General features: G+C 38.4%; 1 protein-coding gene across 1 annotated transcript in view; it reads left to right on the top strand.

Annotated features, from left to right (window-relative positions):
- LOC118563444 (transcription factor Spi-C) overlaps window positions 1–21,734 on the top strand; it is a 29,453-nt gene extending 7,719 nt beyond the window's left edge. Inside the window, exons 2-7 of the mRNA XM_036138223.1 lie at window positions 19,127–19,345; window positions 19,516–19,549; window positions 20,134–20,350; window positions 20,443–20,561; window positions 20,691–20,844; window positions 20,987–21,734. Coding sequence (XP_035994116.1) covers window positions 19,529–19,549; window positions 20,134–20,350; window positions 20,443–20,561; window positions 20,691–20,844; window positions 20,987–21,297 — 822 coding nt within the window. The 5' untranslated portion in view covers window positions 19,127–19,345; window positions 19,516–19,528 and the 3' untranslated portion in view covers window positions 21,298–21,734. The remainder of the gene's footprint in view (window positions 1–19,126; window positions 19,346–19,515; window positions 19,550–20,133; window positions 20,351–20,442; window positions 20,562–20,690; window positions 20,845–20,986) is intronic.
- Window positions 21,735–22,336: the final 602 nt, after the last annotated feature.

Below are 22,336 nucleotides of genomic sequence, written 5' to 3'. Positions count from 1 at the left end.
TTCATCCTGGAAATGTTCTTCAGGTGATAGAAAGCTGACCTTGTAATTGTCTTTAGATGCCTTTGGAGGTTCAGGTCTGAGTCCATCACTACTCCCAGATTTCGGGCCTGATCAGTGGTTCCTAGATGAAGCAGCTGAAGCTGTGAGCTAACTTTTGATCTCTCCTCTATTGGTCCAAATATTACTTCTGTTTTGTTTTTATTCAATTGAAGAAAATTTTGGCACATCCAGGCATTGATTTCTTCTAAACATTTACTCAGTGCCTGAACTGGTTCATAGTCACCTGGTGACATGGTGATGTAGAGCTGTGTGTCGTCTACATAGTTATGGTAGCTGATGTTGTTGTTTTTTTATTATCTGAGCTAGAGAACTGGTGTACTTGTTTTTCATTCCTTTACCTTATCGGCTCATGTGATTTAAAAATAAAAAAATAATCGTTATGATGAGAAAAGTGTAACTTATTTGTGGGGAAAAAGAGAAAAAAACAAAATGATAGATTTTTTTAGGGGAGATCCTTCCAAGATCTTAAAGACACAACGCAGTACTTAGCAATAAAAATGATTATCCATGTGCTAGATGTAAGATATAAATGCAAAAAACTGTTCTCTTCAGCATCAATGGGTTTAGTAATTTCCTAAAACTCTAGCTAGTTTTATAGCTACAGCATGTCGCAATAATTCTTCCGCTGCCTCTCAGCACAAATCTCAAACCTCAAGAACCAAATCGCATGAACTTAACAAAGCAAATCACCCTGTTCTTCATTCCTCTGAACCCACTCTGACTTGTGAGGATTTCAGCAGACGAGAAGTGATAACACACCAACCACTCTGACGATGTCATGGTTTTTCTGTGGAAAGAGGAAGCTCATTGCCTTTCATAACAGAGCATCTCCCTGAACGTCGCACACAAGCTGACGCACTCATCCCAACTCCACTGGGCAGTCCTGAACAAGCAGAAATCACAGCAGCAAAAAAACCCTAATTAACTTTATTCCCATGAATTAACATTTTACTCTTCGCTGTTACGTTATGTCCTCTTTGGAATTTCTTCTTGCAATGCTTATGTTTATTCCTCAATATGCATTTGGGTTCTGCTTTAGTCTCAAAATACATTTTGGGTTCTGTGGGAGGTTTATCTGCAGGGACGTGTTCTCAGTTTAGAACAGAGGCACTTACTTTAGGGCTCTTTGATATATCATCTCCTTTTACAACTTGTTATTTTTAAAATATTATGCTCACGTGTATCTGAGAGGAGTAATATATAATATACTAAAACAAGCATGGGCGAGAAAACTCGCCCATGATCCTAAACCAGAATCGTTCTACCTCTTAATTAAAAAAATGCCGCATATGGTTAAACAGACCTCTTTCATCATCGTTATCTGAAGCAAGTGTTGGCATGCCAACATCCGGTACAAAGCTGTGGGGCATTGTAAACACTATCCTGCTCCTCCTGAATTTGTAAATGTGCTGATGCAAGCAGCAGGTCAAAGATGCACACAGCTGCCTGCAGGGTTGTAAACCATAAACTTTCTCGCTGCACAACACTCGTCAGTGAAAAAAAAAAAGGTATAATCTGCAGGTCACATCAGTCTAAAAACCAGATGTGCATTTAAAGGCCCCTGTTCTCATCAGCAGGGATGGAAACATTCTATTTTCACTAAGATAGCTCTTCATGCACTGCCTTGGGGATCCAAAAGTGAAATGAGCAGCAACTATATCTCACACTGAAAAGGAACGGCGCTCCAGTTAAAAAAAAAAGACTGCATAATCAATTTTGCTGGTCTACAAAAAAACAAACAAAAACAAACAAACAGATCACAGTCTTGTTTCCGCTGTGTAGAGGTAAGTTATGAAGTAAACCGGTTTTCTTTCAGTAAGCAATCACCTGTTTCCTGTTGATGTTTCCCTTGGATTGATTGCATGTGCAACTTCTGCTAACTAGTGTGTAGAGAGCTGTATTTTCAAAGCAGCTGGTTTGCAGTTTAGCAAGATTTCTCCTTTTTTAGTCTGTTTTGATCATCATGTACATGCAAAGTTTTGGTTGTGCTGTTCGATACTGCACCCATAATCAGACAAAGTCTAGCTTGTGGTTTCAATGGGTCCTTGTTGAACACGCACCCCTTAGGGTGATAGTTAGACCATAATTCCTGGGAAAATAATTATTCTCTATCTGTTACAAACAAGACAACTAAATGACCGGGGTGTCTAAATTTGAAGCTACTATCAAAAAGTTCTTCACTTAGTAAACAAAAAACAAACCAAAAAAAAAAAAAAGACAAGGAAACTTTTGACCATCATTGTGGTTTGGCTGTAAACAACTTCATAGAAATGTCCGTCTTTGGCAAATGATTAACAGCACTCCCGAGAGCAGATCAAGTTTAAGAAAAGGCGAGTGACATTCATACTCATTTATTTACTTTAAAGAAATGTTCAACCAACATTTTGATCCAGAAGTTGCATACTTCATTTAGACTAAGTGTCAGAAGTTAATTGAATAAAGTTCATGTTTGTTGTCCATCACAGTTTTCACTGGCTAAGACTATTTGTTTTCTTTGGATAAATTATTGAAATGTATACCGCTTTATAAAAATATAAAAGGAACATTGAAAAAACACAATTTAACTCCAAGTGTTCCCTTTATTTTTTTGAGCTGTATATATTCCCAGCTAGGGTAAAGGAATATGGACCAAACAGTTTTCACAATATCCTGTAGAATTTTATGGTGATGAGAGATAAGTGACAAAACTGAACAAAAATGGGCTATAAATCTCTGAATGCATGTACCACACTATTGTGTGTGATCAGCATCTCTTGATTGTATTGAAACAGGAGTGGATCATACGACAGAGTTTTGGTGTGTTTTTAACAACGATGAAATGACTCTCTCCTTATTGTACTGTATTTGAGGGAAGGGAATATCATCCTGGTGAGGACTGCTGCAACCCTTTGTTGCTTTAATTCAAGTTTATTTATACTGCAATGCACCAGATAGAGCAGAGGTCTTCAACGTGGTCCTCAGGACCCTCTGTCCTGCTTGTTTTAGATATCTCTGCTCCACCACACCTGAATCAAATGACTGCATGAGCTCCTCAGCAGCTATCAAGGGCCACAGAGGCCTGTTAATCACTCATTTACTGAAGTCAGCTGTGTGGAGGCAGGAAGCACCTAAAACATGCAGGACAGTGGAGTTCTGAAGACGTCTGAAATAGAGGACCCAAAAATTCAACCAGATGCGGAAGGTGATTTAACAGATTGGCTTCCATGATCAAACTGGTGGGAAACAGGAACCCTCTGGAGACATGATTGATCATGAATGATTTAGAAATTCTAAAATATATACTTCAGAATACAACATTTCTAATAAAGATGCAAAGTATGCCCCAGTAGAAAACAATAAAACATTTCATTTTGAGATTTGAAAACCAGAAAAACAAGAAAATATAAAAATATATAGAAATCAAATTGCAATTGTAGTATATTAGAAAATAGTCTTTTAATATGAGTCAAAGGCACAAAAATGTCAAAGAGAAACAAGTTGCTCTATTTTATCTTTTAAAAGACCTAAAGACTAAGGCAAAAAAAAAGTCACCTGTACTTGTCCTCTATCTTTGCAGGGGTGGGCATAACTCATGTAGTCAATTGGCAATAGGCAGGGTACATCTTGGACAGGTCACAAGGACAACACAGAGACACATAGGACAAAGCACTCACACCTGAGGGCAATTTCAGAGTGACTAAGAGTCACATTCTTGGACTGTTGGAGGAAGCGAGAGAGAACCAATTCATGCAAAGGGAGAACATGCAAACTCCACACAGAAAGACCGCAGGTAAGGATTTAAGCCCAGGACCTTCTTGCTCCAAGACGACAGTGCTACCATCCGGGCCATCATGCAGAAGTAATACAAACTTTTAATTCAACTCAAAACACATACCTGGCCAAAATGCATGCAATAATGCAACTAAACAATTACTAAGTTAAGAAATGAAATGAAATGAATCAAATAAAACCCACGCAAATGTCCAGGAAGTAAAAATCTTTATTTTAATTTTGGCAGAAAATGTTCTTCGGTTTTGTTTAAAGTGAAGTTCAAAATGATTGACATTTCATGTAATACACAAAAGTAAAAAAAAAAAAATTAAGTCAATTTACAAAATAAAAGCCATACTCAATAAAATAATGGGGGAAATCAAATTCCTATGCTCTAAATAAAGAGGCATTAAATATAGATGGGTTTTGGGAGGAAATTTAAAAGCTTGCCTGTTATTTTGAGGTAATCAGTTTTCACAATGTTGGTGTTACAGCTTCAAAGGCCATCTCTTTGAACCAGGGGTGTACAAACTTTTTTGTGAGCCGAAATTGTCAAGTCAAAAGCCTGCAAGTGAATAAAAAATAACATAACTTAAAAAAAATAGATTTTTCTTTTTTTAACATTCAAGTCAATATTTAAATTTAAGGTTTTAACTTGTATGTAATAATATTGCCATAATTAAAAATAAAAAAAGTTTCCATCTGCACCGGCCACCGGTGCTGCTCATCTTCATCGTTCTTGAAATGCAGGTGGTGGGGCTGCACAAACTCAGTCCAGGGGCCGCAAATGGCCCCCGGGCCGCACTTTGGACATGCCTGACTTAAACCAAGTTATCATTCAACCTGAGAGATCAGGAAGCACATCCGGCTGCAGGAGATCAGCCAGGTATACAAGTATTTGTCCACGAAGGGCCTTTTACGTAGGGAGTAATATGTTAAAATCAATCCTAAAATAAAGATGGTGCCGATGCAGAGCAACAAGCACCAGGGAAATATGTGCATGCTTCAGGCTGCAGCATTCTGGACCAGCTGCAGCCATGAAAGACAGGCCTGACTAACGCCTACCTGCAGAGGGTCACAGTAATCAAGTTGAGAGGAAATAAGAGATAGATCACCCATTCAACATCCAAGACAGATAAAAAAAATGTACCACTTTTGATAACAGCCTTTGTTTATAAAAAAAAAAAAATAAGAAGAATAATAATCTGCAATGCTAAACTAACCTGTTCATCAAAATTTAATTAAGATGGAGGATCATACTAGTCTGCAACATAAGATTTTAAAACAGACTCCAAACTACCCAGATCAGGTATGTGCATACAGACAACAGGTTAATTATCATATAATGTGCAGGGATCATGTTGTTTATAAAGAAACAATTTCCTCTGTAATAATAGTACTCAATACCTAACCCATCTAAAAAAAAAAAAAAAAAAAAAGTCATTCACCACCAGGGAGCACAGCAGACAGATGTTACATGAGAGTTTGCTGCTCAAGGAAGACAAGCATGATGAAAAAGAGAGCTATTGTTTCCCCCTCAATCTATCCTCGTGACAGCTGTGGAGTGGAGGTGTGGGCCTGCAGCAGGGGGGGAAGGGTGGGGGGGGGGGGGGGTACTCCATCGTATGGTGTGGCCTGGGATCACAGACAAATATGCAGTGTGATATCTATGTGTGGGCTTTCTTCTCTGAAAAAAAAAAAAAGGACCGGTTCCGAATAACTCATCACACACCCTAAAGCCTTCATTGTGTGTGTGTGTGTGTGTGTGTGTGTGTGTGTGTGTGTGTGTGTGTGTGTGTGTGTGTGTGTGTGTGTGTGTGTGTGTGTGTGTTTTATTCTGGAAAAACACAGGTCACAGAGATGTTTTATTTCATCCTTGGAGCTCAGATAAAACTTGACTCTCCGCTTATCTCGCTGTGAAAACAGTTGATTTATGTACAGTCTTCGTGCTGGAGTTTATGTGTTGTTGCCGATAAGGACGGTAGGCCCGTGTTCATGTCTGCGTGCTTTATGAGTGGTTATTGAGACCACAGATTGTCAGACTGCCTACTGGAGGACACAAACAATCTTCCGTGGGAATGCGGTGTCTGACCAGTTCCCACTCCCATTCCTTATCTCCAGCATTCCCATATGAGTAATGTATATTATCTTCAAAAAGCAGGAGCATTTAACTTGTTGGCTGCTTATGACCATATGCAAATGGAATGCATTTATGCATCCGCTGCAAGGTTGTTAAACGTACATTTAGATGGCATTGTCGCAAAGATGATCGCTGCAACAAAAAAAAAAAAAGGAATGAATGTGCTGTACAAGTGAGCTGAAAATGAAACAAACACAGGAAACGGAGTGAGAGAAACAAGGTGTGGTAGACCGAGAGTGTTGGAGAAGGTGGAGACAGCGCCGTCGACCTCAGGTTTTGCATATTTTCGCAGCGTCTTTGATACACAGCTCGTATACCAACACCAAGTGCAACTGACTCCTCACCTGCCAGGCCGCCTCTCCTGACTCACCTGGCCGTAGACACAGGCCCCAGTGGGTGTGGGCATGAAACAGTTAAGAAACAGTTACGTCTCACAGACACTTCATTGCATGCAAACGTATTATTGCTTGTACCGTGGAAGGCCTGTGAAAAAAATGCCCCCCCCCCCTCAAGATTTTCATGCTGAAAATGTTTTAAATCATCAGATTTCAATATCTAAGACATCCGCGGTAAGTATAAAAAAAGTTGTTTTTTAATGTTGATTTCATTTTAAAAGTGGGGGGAAAAAAACAATTTAAACCAAAGCAGCACTATGGCAAAATGTAATTTCCCACCATAACTCAACTGAGATTAATACAATTTATGCTTCCTTTTCACAAGCCACAACAAGGCAAGAAGTGACCTAAATAGAATCCGACAACGTGAAGTAGGCCAAAAGATCTTCACTTCATACAACACTTCACTGCAACACTACATCCTCGGATCTAAAGAAATTCAAAGAACAGATAAAAACAGCCCGTGAAAGGTCACGTTGCCATTTGAAATGCTTTGGGACTCCAGCAAACCACAGAGAGCCAACATCCACAAATGGAGAAAACATGGAATGCCCGGCAAACCTTCGCAGGAGGGACTAACCAAAGTTACTACAACGGGGCATTGTCATCAACCGAACTGTTCAGGTCAGAGTTTGTCATTAAACCGTTAGAAAAAGACGGGCAAAATGGATTCTGTAACAGAGTTCAAAGTCCAAAATAACCGTTCACAAGTAATGCAAACGCTCATCATGCATTTGCCAAAGAACACATTTTTGCTTCCCAAAATGGTTTAATTTATGAGACAAAAGTAGAATTCTTTGCAAAGTGTGAATCCTGTTACAACTGATATAAAACCAGTACAGCATTTCACAAAATAACACCAGACAGACTCAACTTGTGGGTGGTACTATGATGGTTAGGAGCTTCCTCAGGACCCGGAGGTCTTGCTGGTATTAATGGAACCAAGACTTCTGCTCTCTTCCAGAAAATCCTGAAGAAGAATCGCGTGACCTTAAACTGGATTATTCTTTGGTTAAGCGTCTGGACCAGGGTGGAAATTCCATTTCATTGTAAGGGAGGAGAATAAACATGAGATATTTCTCAAAAACAAACTGTGGGGGCATATTGTGACCCGCTGAAACAGATTTGGCGAATGGAAATAAAGCAAGTCATCATTATTTATCGTTGCAATTGTACATTCCAACAAAATTTGTGTTGTGACTGTTTTTAGGAAGCAGTGGGCAGCTTTTACAACACCTGAGGAGCAATACGGGCCTAAAGGTCTTGCCCAGGTCTTACCCCAGTCTGTGGGGTAAGACTACTGGCTACTCACAAGCTCACTGCTCTAATCACTAGGTCACTACTCCCCACCCATACATAAATATTCGATCAAGTAATTCAGCCACAATGAAAAACTGTTTCAACATTTGCTGTGCTTCTGCTGCGTTTTGCTCTCTTCCATCTTCCGTCACTTGCTCTGCTCTCTCCTTTTGTCTCGTGTATCTCGGCAGGTGCTCAGAACTAGACGGATCTAATGAGGGGAACAGAATGCGGTCTGACTCCACTTGTTAAGAAGCTTTATCCTATTGAGGAGTGAAAAATAAATAAAATGTGTCACAGGTCTTCTGTTTTAAGCAGCTACTTACTGGAGGTCAGTTATTTGTGCAATACAGACACAACACCTTTGCTCCTCAGATGGCACAGCACCCCCACCCCCATTATGCCAACAATAGGGGGTGAATGGATTGGTTCAACAAATGCATCTGTTTGTTTTTACCCCCGAGATGAATGACATATTTAATTCTTTGCATTTATTTTATATTGTTTGATATACAGGTTTCTATAATGAGGTAATGTTCAGCCACCACTATTTCCTCGGTTTTCTCCGCATTGATCAGGAGCTGGTTCCACCAGCACCAGTCCACAAAGTCCTGTGTCCACTCCCTGCACTGGGATGAGGCCTACTGTGGCCGAGCCATCCGAGAACCTTTCAAGGTGGCAGCCTGATGAAGTCTAGAGGATGAAGTCTAGAGGGTGAACAGCAAAGGTGCCAGCACAGTCCCCTGCAGTGCCCACATTCTGCAGACCAGCTTGTCCATTAGTTAGTGATGTTTTTGTCTAATATTAAAATTAATGTGAGCTGAAACATTCAACTGTGGAAAAAAAAACAACACTAACGAGACATGTGTAAAGAGGCAAATACGTTTTCACAAAACCTAAGTTAAATTGAATGGGATTAGATTGAAGATGAGCACAGGTCCTGGAAACCGACTCGGTCCGACTAGTCCTCCTCGTGAAGTGTTTGTGTTCATAGAAGGACTCCCTTCAGGAACAAACAGGTCTGTCACTTATCGCTTGAAAATACACAAACACACTCTCTGCTTCTGAGTGAGGCGTTGGGGGAATTCCCGCAAACCTGCATGTGTACAGGTGATTTGCGTATATTCACTAATCTGGGGGGGGTTAAGCTTTAACTGTAAACTCGCAGACACCTGGACACACAGACGCACACGCGCATAAACACAAAGACCCTTGCTCATCAGCAACTGATGGTGGACTTGATAAGAGCCAGTGCAATCATCTTAATTGCTTCGGATCTGACACACTAATGGCCAACAGTGTTTCTGGGTGTCCAAATCGTTTTTACAAGTCAGCTGCAGCGCTGTGACCGTTGAACATTCACAAGTGACTCAGGCACACGTTTAAATCTCCCTTACACGCCCATGTAGGCCTAAATACGCTTACTTAGCAACAAAAAAAAAGTGAATATTGACTGTAATAAAAGTCAACCACAGAAAAAAAAAAAATATATCTTGCACCGCTTGTGGACAGAAAGTTAGCGAGCATCAACTCCTGTCGCTTTGCATTTGCCCGTACAAGGCAATCATTCTTTAAACTAGTTACTGATTGAAGATGATAAGATTTGTTCCTACAAATATTGATCATGTCGAGTTTAATTCTGGATGCCCGGCACTTCCAGGGGCACAAGTTAGGTGAATGAATTAGTGTTGGCGTGTTTGTGGGTGTGTTTCAGAGTGCAAGCATCCAGAGCCTGTGTGGCCTTATCATCTTTTCTGGGTCTTCCAGGTGCAAGCAGAGCAATAGGACTCCTAACCGTCATCTATCTGTCTGAAAGCCGAGGGTTTTTCCAAACGCGTTTATCAACCCTCCCTCAGTCACCTCCTATAAGTGACCTTACATTTTACGTTTACTAATGCTACACCTTCAAATTTTACTGCAGCCAAAAGGCAATGTCTATTTATAAAATGTGCATTGTTATCTGTGTTGTTATCTTAAGTAATGCAGTAGGGTTGACTGAAGCCTCTGCTGCTAATTGTTAGAATTCCATTTAGAACGAAAGGCAATATATATATATATTTGGCAAACACTAAACATTAAAATAAAGCTTGAAATCAAATTAAATTGTATGTAAAAAAAGATAAGAAATCAGCTGAATGTCTGAGAAACTTTACATTTCTCATTAATTATTTACACTTTACTTTAGCTACGTGGTTTTTATGGCAGAAGAATGTAAGCTTGACAAGAATGATGCATATACAGTATTTTCTGGTTAATCTGATGGCCAGTTGCAGGAAAAAGATCACCCATAAACATAATTATCATCTTAAGTATTTGCATAATCATATAATCCCCTGGGGGTGGGGGGGGGGGGGGGGGTTGTGAACTGGGTTTACTGATGAAAATAAAGTTTTGGAAAAGCATGAAGTCAAGCACATTGATGTAGCATTTCTAGGACAGAATTTTGAATGCTGTTACTAGTGCGTTATTTCTTTACATTGATTTATAAATAGCTTTATTTTCAAAGTCATTGCTCTTTAAACAATCTGAATTTATTTTGTTGAAAAAAAACTCAGGTGAAAAATCAAAACTTCTAGACTTCTAAATCTTCTAGATTCCTCAAAGTATAACTGAATCACCTAAAATAATAAAATGAAAAATAATGTCAAGTTGCAATCCACCTTTACATACCTAATTAGGTTTTTATTTGATTTATCTTTGGACATAAGGCCTTGTTTGTATCCTCAGTAATGGCTTTTTTATATATATTTAACACGGACATATTAATCTCAAAGAATATATAAATACGACAAAGCTGCTGCTGTGTTTGTGCCACTTTGAATCTTGACAGCAGCTAATAAAAACAAATTATGATCCTGACTGCAGTGTGGTGCAGGCTGGGTTAATGATAAACCTAATATAGGTTAGATATTTTTTTTTTTTAGTGAAACTTTTATCAGTACTAAATAATCTCCTGCCACAGGGACAAAACTGAAACATGCTGTATAATTTCCATCTGTAATGCTCGTATGAATGTACTTTTACCTTGTTTGCATATGTGGTTAGTGTGCCTGGGGGTAAAAACAGAGGTGTTTGCCGTTGTGTACATTATGTATGGGATCGTGCACAAAACCCGCTTCCTGGATTGCTGTTCTTGGGGGATTTTGACTTAAAAACTCAGCAATGAGCTGCAGGGTTGAGTTATAAATGAGAAAGAAGAAGATGATTCCAAAATTGGTGTAGCCAGATGAGTGTATGAGCAGTTAACAATCCAACAAAAATAATCATTCCACAGATTAGATAATGGTCTTCTGTGAGTTAAAAAAAAGGAGTCATAGTTGATGCTGTTTGGTTCCATTAGTTTGTGATATGCGCACTTAGCTACACTTCAGGTCAGAAGTTTGCATACACCCATCTTGGACATGAGTCTTATTCCTTTTAATGTTTTAACTGATGTATTTGAAGCCTTTGTTTCCCCAAGAACATACAACCTCAATGATGTTTGAAAACAAGAGTTTGATGGACTGGTTAGAGTTTTATTTAATTTAAATTGAACACATCAAATTTGTCCTTAAAACCCAATTTGGCAACTGTCCTTCAGCAAGTTACACCTTCACCACAGGCATTTCTTGCATTCAAGAACCTTCTGGCCTATTCACTGCACAATATTTGGCTACTGTTCTTTATTGGAAATGGTGTAGTTAGTTAAAATTGGTTGTTTTGCTTTCACCAACCTGGCTTTAAGTGTTTTCAACAGAATTAATGTTGAGAGGCAATCAGTGTGTTTAACACTAGCCTGCAGTTAGTCCTTCCAGAAGCAGCTTTAAGATTTGTTTGTTTATTCTATAAAATTCTAGATTTCACATTAGGTTTGAATTTGGGCACATAATTTTTTGTTTAAAAATTAATTAAGTTTTTATAGTACAAAACATTTCACAGTGGACAAAGAAACTGTTCAAATGCATTGCTGAAAGCCTTTTGAATTGAATTGTACCAACGATTTGCCACAAGGACAAACTCCCATCTTGATTATAATGATGCAGAGCCAGGGATAAATCACATCCCATCATGACCAAAACCAAACCAGTGCCACAAAGACATTTGAACATAATGATGAATACAGTCTAACAATATACAAATTATTTTAAGATTCCTGAATCATCCTAACCCTAAAGAGAAATAGGACATTTATAGCTCTTTCAAACTGTGACCATAGGATGCTTCATCGAATTTTATTCTAATCATTTTCAGTTCAGTACTTTACACAGTAATTTTGTTTTTTTTACTGTTGCATAAGTCCAATGAATCATTTAGGTAATTAAAAGACTCATAAAGTCAATAAAAAAGCACTTCTTTGTCTTCCTCAACAGACAACATAGCAAATAACGAATAAAAGTAAGAAAATTCACACTTTTAAACTAACATCCTTTCACAAAGATACAATTACTCTCATGTGTTAATCAAACCTATGCAAATTACTAAAGATAACACAGTTTGGAAGTCATCAAATGTTTTTTCACTGAAAACAAAGTGATTCACAAATTGATAATTAGCCAAAAACTTCAGATGGCACAGATGCAACACTAGGGTCCTCAGTCACAGCTTCTATTTTTTTCTGTTGGTGGGAGCCAGGTACCAAAAAATGTCTAATTTGACAAATTTTACAGGCACAACCTGTTGAATTTGGTATCATGGTGTTGCTTAAAGACTGGAAAGCAAACTGAAAGCAATGAAATACTTTTAAGTCTGAAGACACTGAATTTAGCCCCTTTAAAAGATTATGAGAATGTCTGGCTCCTTGTGAGCAAAACAACAAATAATGAATATTTGTGAACTTTTTTACACAGTATGATGCCCTTTGGCTTACTTGGCTTCTATCATGAATGTTCTCTGTGTATATCTATGCAACAATATTTCAGCACAATGTATTTATACACCAAACAATGACAAGTTATTAAACCGATTCCTGTAAATATAATCCCCATTTTTATCAGGAAGAGATAATGGTCCAGGTATAAAACATAGATGTCACACATTAGATGTTGTATATCATCTTTCCAAGGAGGTCAGTTGTGCTGAACTTGGATTCATTATGACTCTGCACCACAAATTCCTCAATCAGTAGCATTTTAATGATATTCTTCCCTGATTTATTTTATTTGTTCGGGGTTAATCTGTCAACATTTATGCTCTTTATCACAGAATATCCTCAGTGAATGTATCCTAAGTAGGTGAGAAGTGAAGTTGATTGCATTTTTCTGTATCATTTTCTGCTTTCTCTTGTTACGAACTGAGGCTGGCAAGTGATGTAATTTTAGCATACACATTTTTTTTTTTTTTTGGACTGTTTTAGGAATCCCTTATGAATGTTGGTTATTCAGCCCACATGGAAAGCACCAGGAAACTGGGCCTTGTCAGCTTTGGCCATCTGTTTTATGTTTTCACTGACAATAATGCACTATTTGAAATTAGGTTTAACACATATTAGCCAAAGTAGCCCTGAGAGAGCGTTGGAATTTTGATTTAAAGTGATTTCTTGAAGGATACTTTGATTGAAATTCTAGCACAACCATGAGAAACAAGTAAGATCCATCAACATCTCGATTTAGCTCAAATTCAGATTAGGCCTGGAAGTTGAAGCTTACAGTGAACTCAACAGGGGCCAAAGCAACAGCCATCATCCTAAAACACCGCCAATATTCCAACTTTCCCAACTCCAACTTTCCCTGTTTCGTGAATCTCAAAACCAAAGTCAAATTTGCACTGGGTGGTTGTTTTATTTTAGAATGCAATCAGTGATTTTCCATGCAGAAATTGCAGCAGAAGGTGGTACACCACCAACAATCTTCCTGTGTGAAGCGGGTACTGAAAACAAATTCTGTAAAGCATTAACATTCACATTACCTAACAGAAAAGTGAGGCAGTATTGGATTAAATAAATGGTTTTCACTTCAACTGTTATAACATTTTGGTCATATATAGTTCATATATTTACTCTTTAATATCAGACAGTTACCAAAGAACATTTGTCACATTAAAAAAAAAATCTTCAGTCTTAAAAAACATCATAGCCGTGTTCATTAAAACTCCAGGGATACTTAAGTTTTTTACACTCTTAAAGTGTGTAAAAAACTTTAAGAATGGGGGGTAGATACTTATCTACTAGGGACTTACTCGGAAATGTTTCACACATTCCATATGTGTATCGGTGGCGCACCACTTCCTATCTCCACTTTCCCTGTAAATAAAAATCAGCTGGTGAGTATATAAGTGCCAAACACAAACACGACTGTGGTTAAAGTTTCTCTAAATGTCATGGTCCTTGGGTGTTAGGAGTGGGGTTTTCAGTCGTGTTTTCATCATTTCCCTGTTGTTTTCTTGTATTCTTCACGTGTTGCATATCAGTTCATTCCTTTAGATTTAGTTTCTTAGTTTATTCTTGTGGTCTGTTCTTTGTTCATTTGGAATTATTTTTATTTGTTCTCTGCTAGACTTTCTCCCTTGTTTTGATGATTTTTGTGTGTGTTAGTCTTGCCTCACTCATGTTAAATAGTCTCCCTTCCTCATTCTCCCTGTGCTCCTTCTGCCTGGCCCAACTGCTTCACGTGATCTGCTGATTAACTCAACTACATTTAGTGTCATTCTCCACCTGTCCCTCAGTGCATATGCTCCTCAGTTGTAATTGTTCATTGTTGGACTCTTCCATTGGACTGAACTGTTTTTTTTTATTCAGTCTGATCCTGGGTCCTTCACAAACATGTCACTAAGTACCATTTAGATAAACCATTAACTTTAGGTTCTTGGTGGAAACCAAATAGGCGCTACATAACCAGAGTTAAATTGTGTTCTCTAAAAACTCCAGTCTTGAAAATGTCATAGCAGATTAAACAAACTTTTTAAAACATTGTAAAATGTTTGCATTTGACAGTTATTTACAAAGAAGCCAAAGCTGTTTTTACACAAAAAATGGCATTAGGAAGCAGTGCACCGTCAATAATTGTCCCGAATGAAACACTGAGTATGGAAAATGAAAAGCATTTCCATTCAAACTGTCTGTCCAATATTAAAGCAAAACAGTGTGAAGTTACTACTGTAATTTAATTAAGAGCAAAATTATTTATAATCCTAGAAATTGTAAGTTTTAATATTTACATTTTACATGTTTCTTCTGACTGGACTTAACATTAATATTTTGGGAAGACACAACTTTGATATGACAGTTAATCACCATATTTCCTTCTGTGATCTACATGTGTTAACCACCCCTGATGTGCAACTGTAAAGCGCAAAGGTTTGGGGTCACTTAACCAGTAATATGCCCCAGATCCACTTTGAGTCCTAGTGACGAACCCATGATCACTATGAGCTGTAAAGTTTAATACAGGGTTGTGGAACATGGATCACATAGTGATACAACACAAAGCAAAGGCAGCTGCAGAGGCACCAGGAATCTGCAGATGTGCAGTTGAGACCAAACGCATCACATGATCTTCTGGAGTCCGTCTGATATGAGAAATATGTCACTCAGCAGAATCTGATGCAGATATCATGAGGATGGAGCACAAAGACTTGGATTGTATTTAAATCACTGAATGAATTTGAAGACCCTGCATAAGGGTTGCAACTTAAAAGATTCACATTTCAAGGCTAGAGGCGAGTTGCAAGCCACACCCCTTTGGTTCTGTAACTCCAACAAGACTTTTTGAAAGCACTCAGAGCCTGTGATCTTGGCAGATTGATTTGTAATCTATAGCAGGGTGTCCATGTTTGCATGTTAATCTAGAACAATGATCTGAAAGGGGCTACAGACTTGGAGCTCATCACCAAAGCTAAATTATCAATTTACCAGTGGAATCATGCAAGAAACTGGTCAGCAATTATAAGAAGGGTTTAACTGCTGTGCAGGGCCAATAAATATTTTTTTACAATGATTCTTGAGAATTTGTATAAAGTATTTTCGACATGTCATTTTTTTTTAAATATATGCTAATAAAACAGATTACTTTTTTTCAAAATGTAGAAATGTTACATTATCGTTTTGCATCGTTTTATCATCATTTGAGAGATTTTTATTTTGTATTAAAAACTTGGTTAAATGAAGAATAATTTACAACCTAAATCTGTAAACTGTATAATTCTAAGCATAGCTGTATTTAGTTACTCTGATCAGAAATGCTTTACGTACACGTTCTGTAGTCAGTATGTGTTTAACACAGTAGGATAAACTTCCTTTTAAATATCAGTGGTAGTGCTGTAAATACTATGCTGACTCATATTCCTTGTTGGTGCTAAGTACTAAGAAACACCGTATAAATAAGCTTTTTGCCTTGTTGTCTTTTCATTCTCGTCGATTACACTTGAACGTTGTCTTGAAGCAGTACTGTAGTTCTCACCTGTGTTATCACCAAACAAAATTTCCATTCAATGACTGTTTTGCGCAGACGTGTCTTTGTTTTTAAGGCTCGTGAAATAGTGTCTGGTTAACCTCTTTGACTTTTTCCGAAGAGTAAAGTTTTTAGGGCTCTAGATGACCCTTTTGCCCATCTAAATCAAGGCCTTAACTTTAACCTCTGGGAACAACTAATTTATAACTGCTTATAAGCTGTTGAAAGGCTACCCCTAATTATCCCTTTAATTGAGATTAGAAAAAAATGAGGCACTAAACTGCTGTTAAAAAAATTAAACCAGTTTAGCAACTAATCTATTTCAAAATGTTTTTTTAAACAACAAAAAAAGCCCAGCAATAGTTTGACCTCTAGTAGTCTTCGAAATAACAGGTTATTTTAGTCTGTTGGGTTAACAAGTTTGCTGTTACAGTGGAAGAAAAAAGAAAAAAAAAACATAGCTGGGGGAATCCCTCAACACCGGCAACCCACAGGGGGAAAAAATGTGTTGCACTGCCGTTTTTTTTGTTGTTGCGGAATCTACGTCTAACACACACACAGACAGGCGTGACGGTAAAAAAAAAAGGAACGGCTCCAGTAGGAAGACACAATGAAGCATACATGCAGCGTAAGCTGTGCGTGACATCATGTTCGGCTTACCTGGCCTGTGATGCAATGCTGGTGTCTGTTTGCTTCCCTGCTGTGGTATCCTGTGGTATATCTAATTTTGTCTGTGAGATATGGGTATGTTTGCAGAACTGAGTATAGGGGTTAATAAGGAGTCATGTGTGAGGGCCTCTGTCGTCCACACACATATTGGGTTTATGCCGTTTGTAAGACAGCAGATACACCAAATAGATTTTTATCCAAATTGTTGCACATGTGTATATAGAGTATATAGTAAATAGGTGGGATTGTTAAATTGCTACCAGCTTAAAGTTCCTTTGTGACAAGCATGGTTAGCTTTTTTTTTTCGCTTTTTTTTGCTGGGAATTATTTATTACTAAATAAACAGATATATCTCTTTCCCGTGTTCATAACACACCAATATATCCTCATAAAAAAAAGGAAAAAAAGTGTGGCCATGTTGTGAACTCCTGCTGCTTACCCTCTAAACATTTCCTTTTATCAGCACAATGGAGCTTCTGTGCATTAGGGCACTGAAGCAATTTTTTTTTTTTGCTTTGAATTTATACATTTAAACCATTCTAATATATATTCTACATGGGCACAGACATGCTTACTTTACTTTACCACATATTTTATTGAGTATTTGTGTATGATTCCAACAGCACATTCAAGGCGAAAGAAAGAAATCATCCAAAGCCACATAATTTTCCTCCATGGGGCCTCCTCTGTGACAAATCCAGTGATAAGAAACCACAGATACCCCATAGGCTTTGATTTTCAGGAAATGACGCTACAAAAATGAAAAATAGTGGTCAAGGTAACATTTTTCATTCATTAAATACAGGTGCATCTCATTAAATTAGAATTCCAGCAGAACTTAATCTGTTGGATACAAACAGGAAAATATTTTGCTATGTCCTAATTTTCTTAGAAATCAAATTTTGAGTTTATGTAAGCCATAATCATCTGCATGCTGCAGCTCCTTTACTTACAGGCACAAAAAGAGCATATAACACAGGAGCTTATAACTTCTGTGTTGGCTTCACTGCACCGGCTTCCAGTCAGCTATAGGATTTGTTTTATCTTTTGTCGGTCCATGATCCAGCTCGATCAACAAGATCAGGAAATCAATTGATCACGGCAGAAAACTAGAGGGGACCGAGCATTTGCTGTGGCTGTGCCGAGATAGGAAATATCTTCCTTAGAATATTAAAACAGCCCAGTCGCTTTGCATTTTTAAATCTTTGTTAAACACCCACCTGTTTGCACTGGATTTTAACTCAAGCTGAGCAAATTCTTTTCTCATTTCTCTTGTAGTGTTTTTAGTGTTTGTTAGTATTTGAACTTCATCATTTCTAACTATTCTCATTCTGTGTTGTGTATTTGTGTATATATATATATATATATATATATATATATATATATATATATATATATATATATATATATATATATATATATATATATACACACACACACACACTGCAACAAAAAAGTTTTTGATTGTATTGTAATTATTGAGATGCATTGCTATACAAGTTACATTCACTTGTGTGTGGTTATACTGTAAATGCAATAAATAAGATGAATAAGATAAGAAGTAATGAACTCATTTGATATAATATGGTTATATTACTATGTTAGTTGGGTAAAGTTGACTTCAACTTTGTGTTTGTGGATGGAAAAAGAAAGATGAGGTTTGCACATGTCCAGTGATGCACCAAGACTCTTCAGTGATTCGAACCTTCCAGCTGGAACTGCTCTGGGAGTGGGGACAGAAAGTTTGTGTGGTGAGATGTTAAAGTTTCAAGGAAATAATTTGTAAAAACATCACAATCTGAAGAATTCTCTTTTGCCCTAAGTCTGTATTGCAAATGTATTGCATAATTGCCTGAATGTGCAAGGGAGCTTGATTGAAAGAGAAACATGAAATGAAAATTTGGGAGCCAGTGTTTGAAATTAATATTTGCAATTCTATTTTAAAATAAAAAGGCCATTAAAATATAGAAGTGCCAAAGACTACAGGTAGGATTCCGAATTGAAAATGTTTCAAATCTATATTTGTTCACACACACCAATCTTAGTTGGTCAAATTACAATTCCAGTGTTTAATAAAAAAACAAACCTTGTTGACATTTCATTGTTTGTTGTGCAGACTTTTCTATGGTTGGTGGTTTCTAAAGCTCTGCTGAATAAACTAGATATTTCTTTAGTTTAGAAACTATGATTAACTTAAGCTAGGAAACCCTAAATAAAATAATTTAAGTGTACCTGACATTTAAATGTAGTTAAAGCTTAGCAATTAAACATGCAATCATGTGTTAAGCAAATAGCACAAGTAGTTATTAAGCAAACAGATTAAAACAGTTTTTGTGTTTGCTTTTGTGTACAGTTTTTTTTTTCCAAGCCAATCGGTTTCCCAGACTTTTATATATAACTTGTCAAAATGTACAATGCCCTGAAGTTTGAGGGAGAATTTCTCACATTAGATCAGCAGATATCCAGAAATACCCCGCTCTGCAGACCGCGCCCACCTCAGCACTCGCTGGCCAATGGAACGGGGAAGGAGGGTGTGTGCGTGCACACTATAAGAAAGATGAGGCCCAGGTGGTGGAGCATCGTACAGGTGAGCAGTCTGATTCTGATGTCGCCGCTCTTCACTGCCTGAGGATACTGCTTCACAGCACCAGACACAGGACTTAGCTAAGGTACGCAAACACTCAATGATTTGTTCTTTATTTATTTGATTTTATGTCACATGATTGTCTCTTACGGGTTAGAGAAGTGTGCGTGACAGCATCTTTCACTTCCTTTTTGGTGTTATTTTGCCGTGATTCTGCTGTCTAATAAGAGTTGTGTTTCCCTCTCTTTTTTCCAGACTGCCTTTAAGCATGTTGACGGAGTTAGAGACGGTGAGTTCAATGCCACCTTTTGCTGGCGTTGGGTTTATTTATTTATTTTACTGCTGCCAGAGTCATGTAAAGTTATGTAAGGGCTATGTCTACTGGCCACACATCAGTGCTGCCTGAGTGTTATCTATGCTGATGAAAACATAAACTCTTGCATAAATTTGCCAGTCAAACTAAAATACACATGACCCCAGTGTTGGTAACTGGCTCTTGTCCAGGATCCAAACTTTAGCTTTGCACAGTAGGTATAAAGTTAGACTCCACACAATTTGGAGATAGATTTTCAACTTGAAATTAAATTGAAACGTAACTCAAATTTGAAATCAAATTGTTTTAAATTTATAGTAATTTAAAAAAAAAAGTTGTTTTGGAAAATATGGAAAAAAGATATTACGTCATAGAAAAGATGGTTTCATTTGAAATCAATGAGAGTAAAAACAGGTTTTATACAAAGAAGATGTGGAGGCTGTTCAACACCTCAGGCTAAAAACTGACAAGAGATCAACACAACGTCTAAAGCAAAATGTTAAGGAAAACCTTAGAGCGTCTGGAATCTGAAAGCCTCCGTCCTGCTCTGTGAACGTCAGATGGCTTACGTGACCGAGGTGAAGCTGGGAGGATGCCGCGGTTCCTGCTGCGGGGTGGTGCCTTCGTCCTGCGCTGAGGTAGACCTGGAGGTCATCGAGGAATACCTGCAGGAGCATTCGCTGGAAGTCCAGCCCGCACACACGCCGGCCACATCTATGATCGCCAGCATGGGTCACCAAACGCACGCTCACTCCCACCAGGATGCCAGGATCATAGGTTGGCTGAACGCCGGCGGCAGAGGTGGAACATTAAAGTGTGTTTTTTTTAGATCTACCACTTGACTGAATGTTGTGCTTCGCTCTCCTCAGAGAACAGCTGGTCAGGTCAGTATGCATATGAGTGGCGCTTTGGCTTTCACTCTCCAAAGGAAGACTACAAAGAGCCAACCCCGCAACCGGCCGGCCTGAGTCCACAAGACAACCATTGGGTGAGTGCCAGGAGTTTGATATCTAAGGACACTTGATGAATCTGTGAGAAAAGCCAAATGTATTCAGTTTAAGTTAATTTTTAGTTGGGCTTATCTTTCTTTTTTCTTTTTTTCTTTTTGTCTGTCCAGGAACACACCACCTACTCCTACCAGGCTCCTATTTATGTAGATTCAGATTCACAGTCAAGCAGTTCCCAGTATCAGGATTACCAAGATTCCCCATCACCTCCCTCCGACAGTGGGGAGAGGAAGGACGGACACTTGCCTCTGGCTCCACTGTCAGGTAGAATAATCATTTAGTACCTCAGAACAAAAGCTTGTGACAGAGTTGTCCGGCTACACACACACACAAGATGTGGTCAGGTTAACCCAATTTTTTTTTTGTTTTTTTTTTGTTTTGTTTTTCCCCACTTCCTCTTCCACAGGAAAGAGGAAGGAGCGGCTGTTCCAGTTCCTGTTTGAGATGCTCCAGACGCCGTCGATGAGGAGCTGCATCTGGTGGGTCCAGTCCTCCTCTGGAACCTTTCAGTTCTCCTCTCAGAACAAGGAGAGCCTAGCGCAGTTGTGGGGTCGCCGGAAAGGGAACCGCAAGACTATGACCTACCAGAAGATGGCCCGGGCGCTGCGAAACTACTCGCGGACCGGCGAGATTCACAAGGTGAAGAGGAAGCTCACGTACCGCTTCGACGAGAAGACACTGAGGGGCTTACAAGGAGACTCCGTTTTAGAGCAGTGAGCGGGACAAAAGACCGGACTTCAGAAAGTCACCTGACATATGTTGTGCAGATCCTAACTTTAAGGTATTTTTTTAAAATGACAAATGAATACTAAGTATTTCAAAGGCCAGAGCACAAACTACTGTCGGGTGGAGCTTTTTGTAGATACAGCAGTGGAGTTTGGAAGAGGGCTGAACAAGAGATGATGAAAGTGATACGTGCAAATTTCAGGCTGTGTATGAGAGGTCAGCTAGCAACCACCAAGTAAATCTAATAGATTGTGAGATATTGTCTACTTTATAAGTAGAATTTAAATCTGCCTTTTAATAAAAGTAGTTTTCTCTCCTTTTTTTTGTGATTCTGTGTTGCGGATATTCAACTGCACATGAAAGATTTGTTTGTGTAAAAATGATCTGCTTGTGTCAATGTATCTTGTTTAAGATAAAATAAATTTCAAAATGACAAAAACGTAAGTTTCTTCAGTCTGTCTTTTTTTTTTTTTTTTTTTGCCTGTGCACGCAAACAAAGACCCCGTTTGAAGAGCACCTAATGGAGATAAACATAAATGTGCTTGGAGCAAGCCCACACACACAGACTTATTGTACAAGGACACACACAGGCAGGTGACCGTAGCCAAAATTGTATGCAAAGCGAGCATGCATTAAAAACTGCCACAGCAAACAGACCTGCTAATCAGTAACATCCAAAAAGTCCCCCCTAACAAAACAAAGGCAAACACACACTCAGCCAGGCACACATATACCCACCCATACACACACACACACACACACACACACACACACACACACACACACACACACACATCCTTGTTTAATTTACATAGTGAGGACCTTGCCTTGTCTTCCATAGACTTCCGTTCATCTTTTAGCCTTCCCATGGCCTAACCTTGACCCCACCCTAATTTTTTCAGATTTATAATCAACCCTAGTCTAAACCTAATTGACACCATAGTGCTAAACCTGAACCCTAGCCCAGAAGAAAAGTGAGGACCAGCAAAATGTCCTCACTTTTCATCAAAGTCCTCACTTTACTAGTAAA

Source organism: Fundulus heteroclitus, chromosome 1 (assembly GCF_011125445.2).
Source record: "Fundulus heteroclitus isolate FHET01 chromosome 1, MU-UCD_Fhet_4.1, whole genome shotgun sequence".
Lineage (NCBI taxonomy): Eukaryota > Metazoa > Chordata > Actinopteri > Cyprinodontiformes > Fundulidae > Fundulus > Fundulus heteroclitus.
The sequence above is the reverse complement of the archived record's forward strand: the minus strand, read 5'-3'. Positions and strand labels throughout refer to the sequence as shown.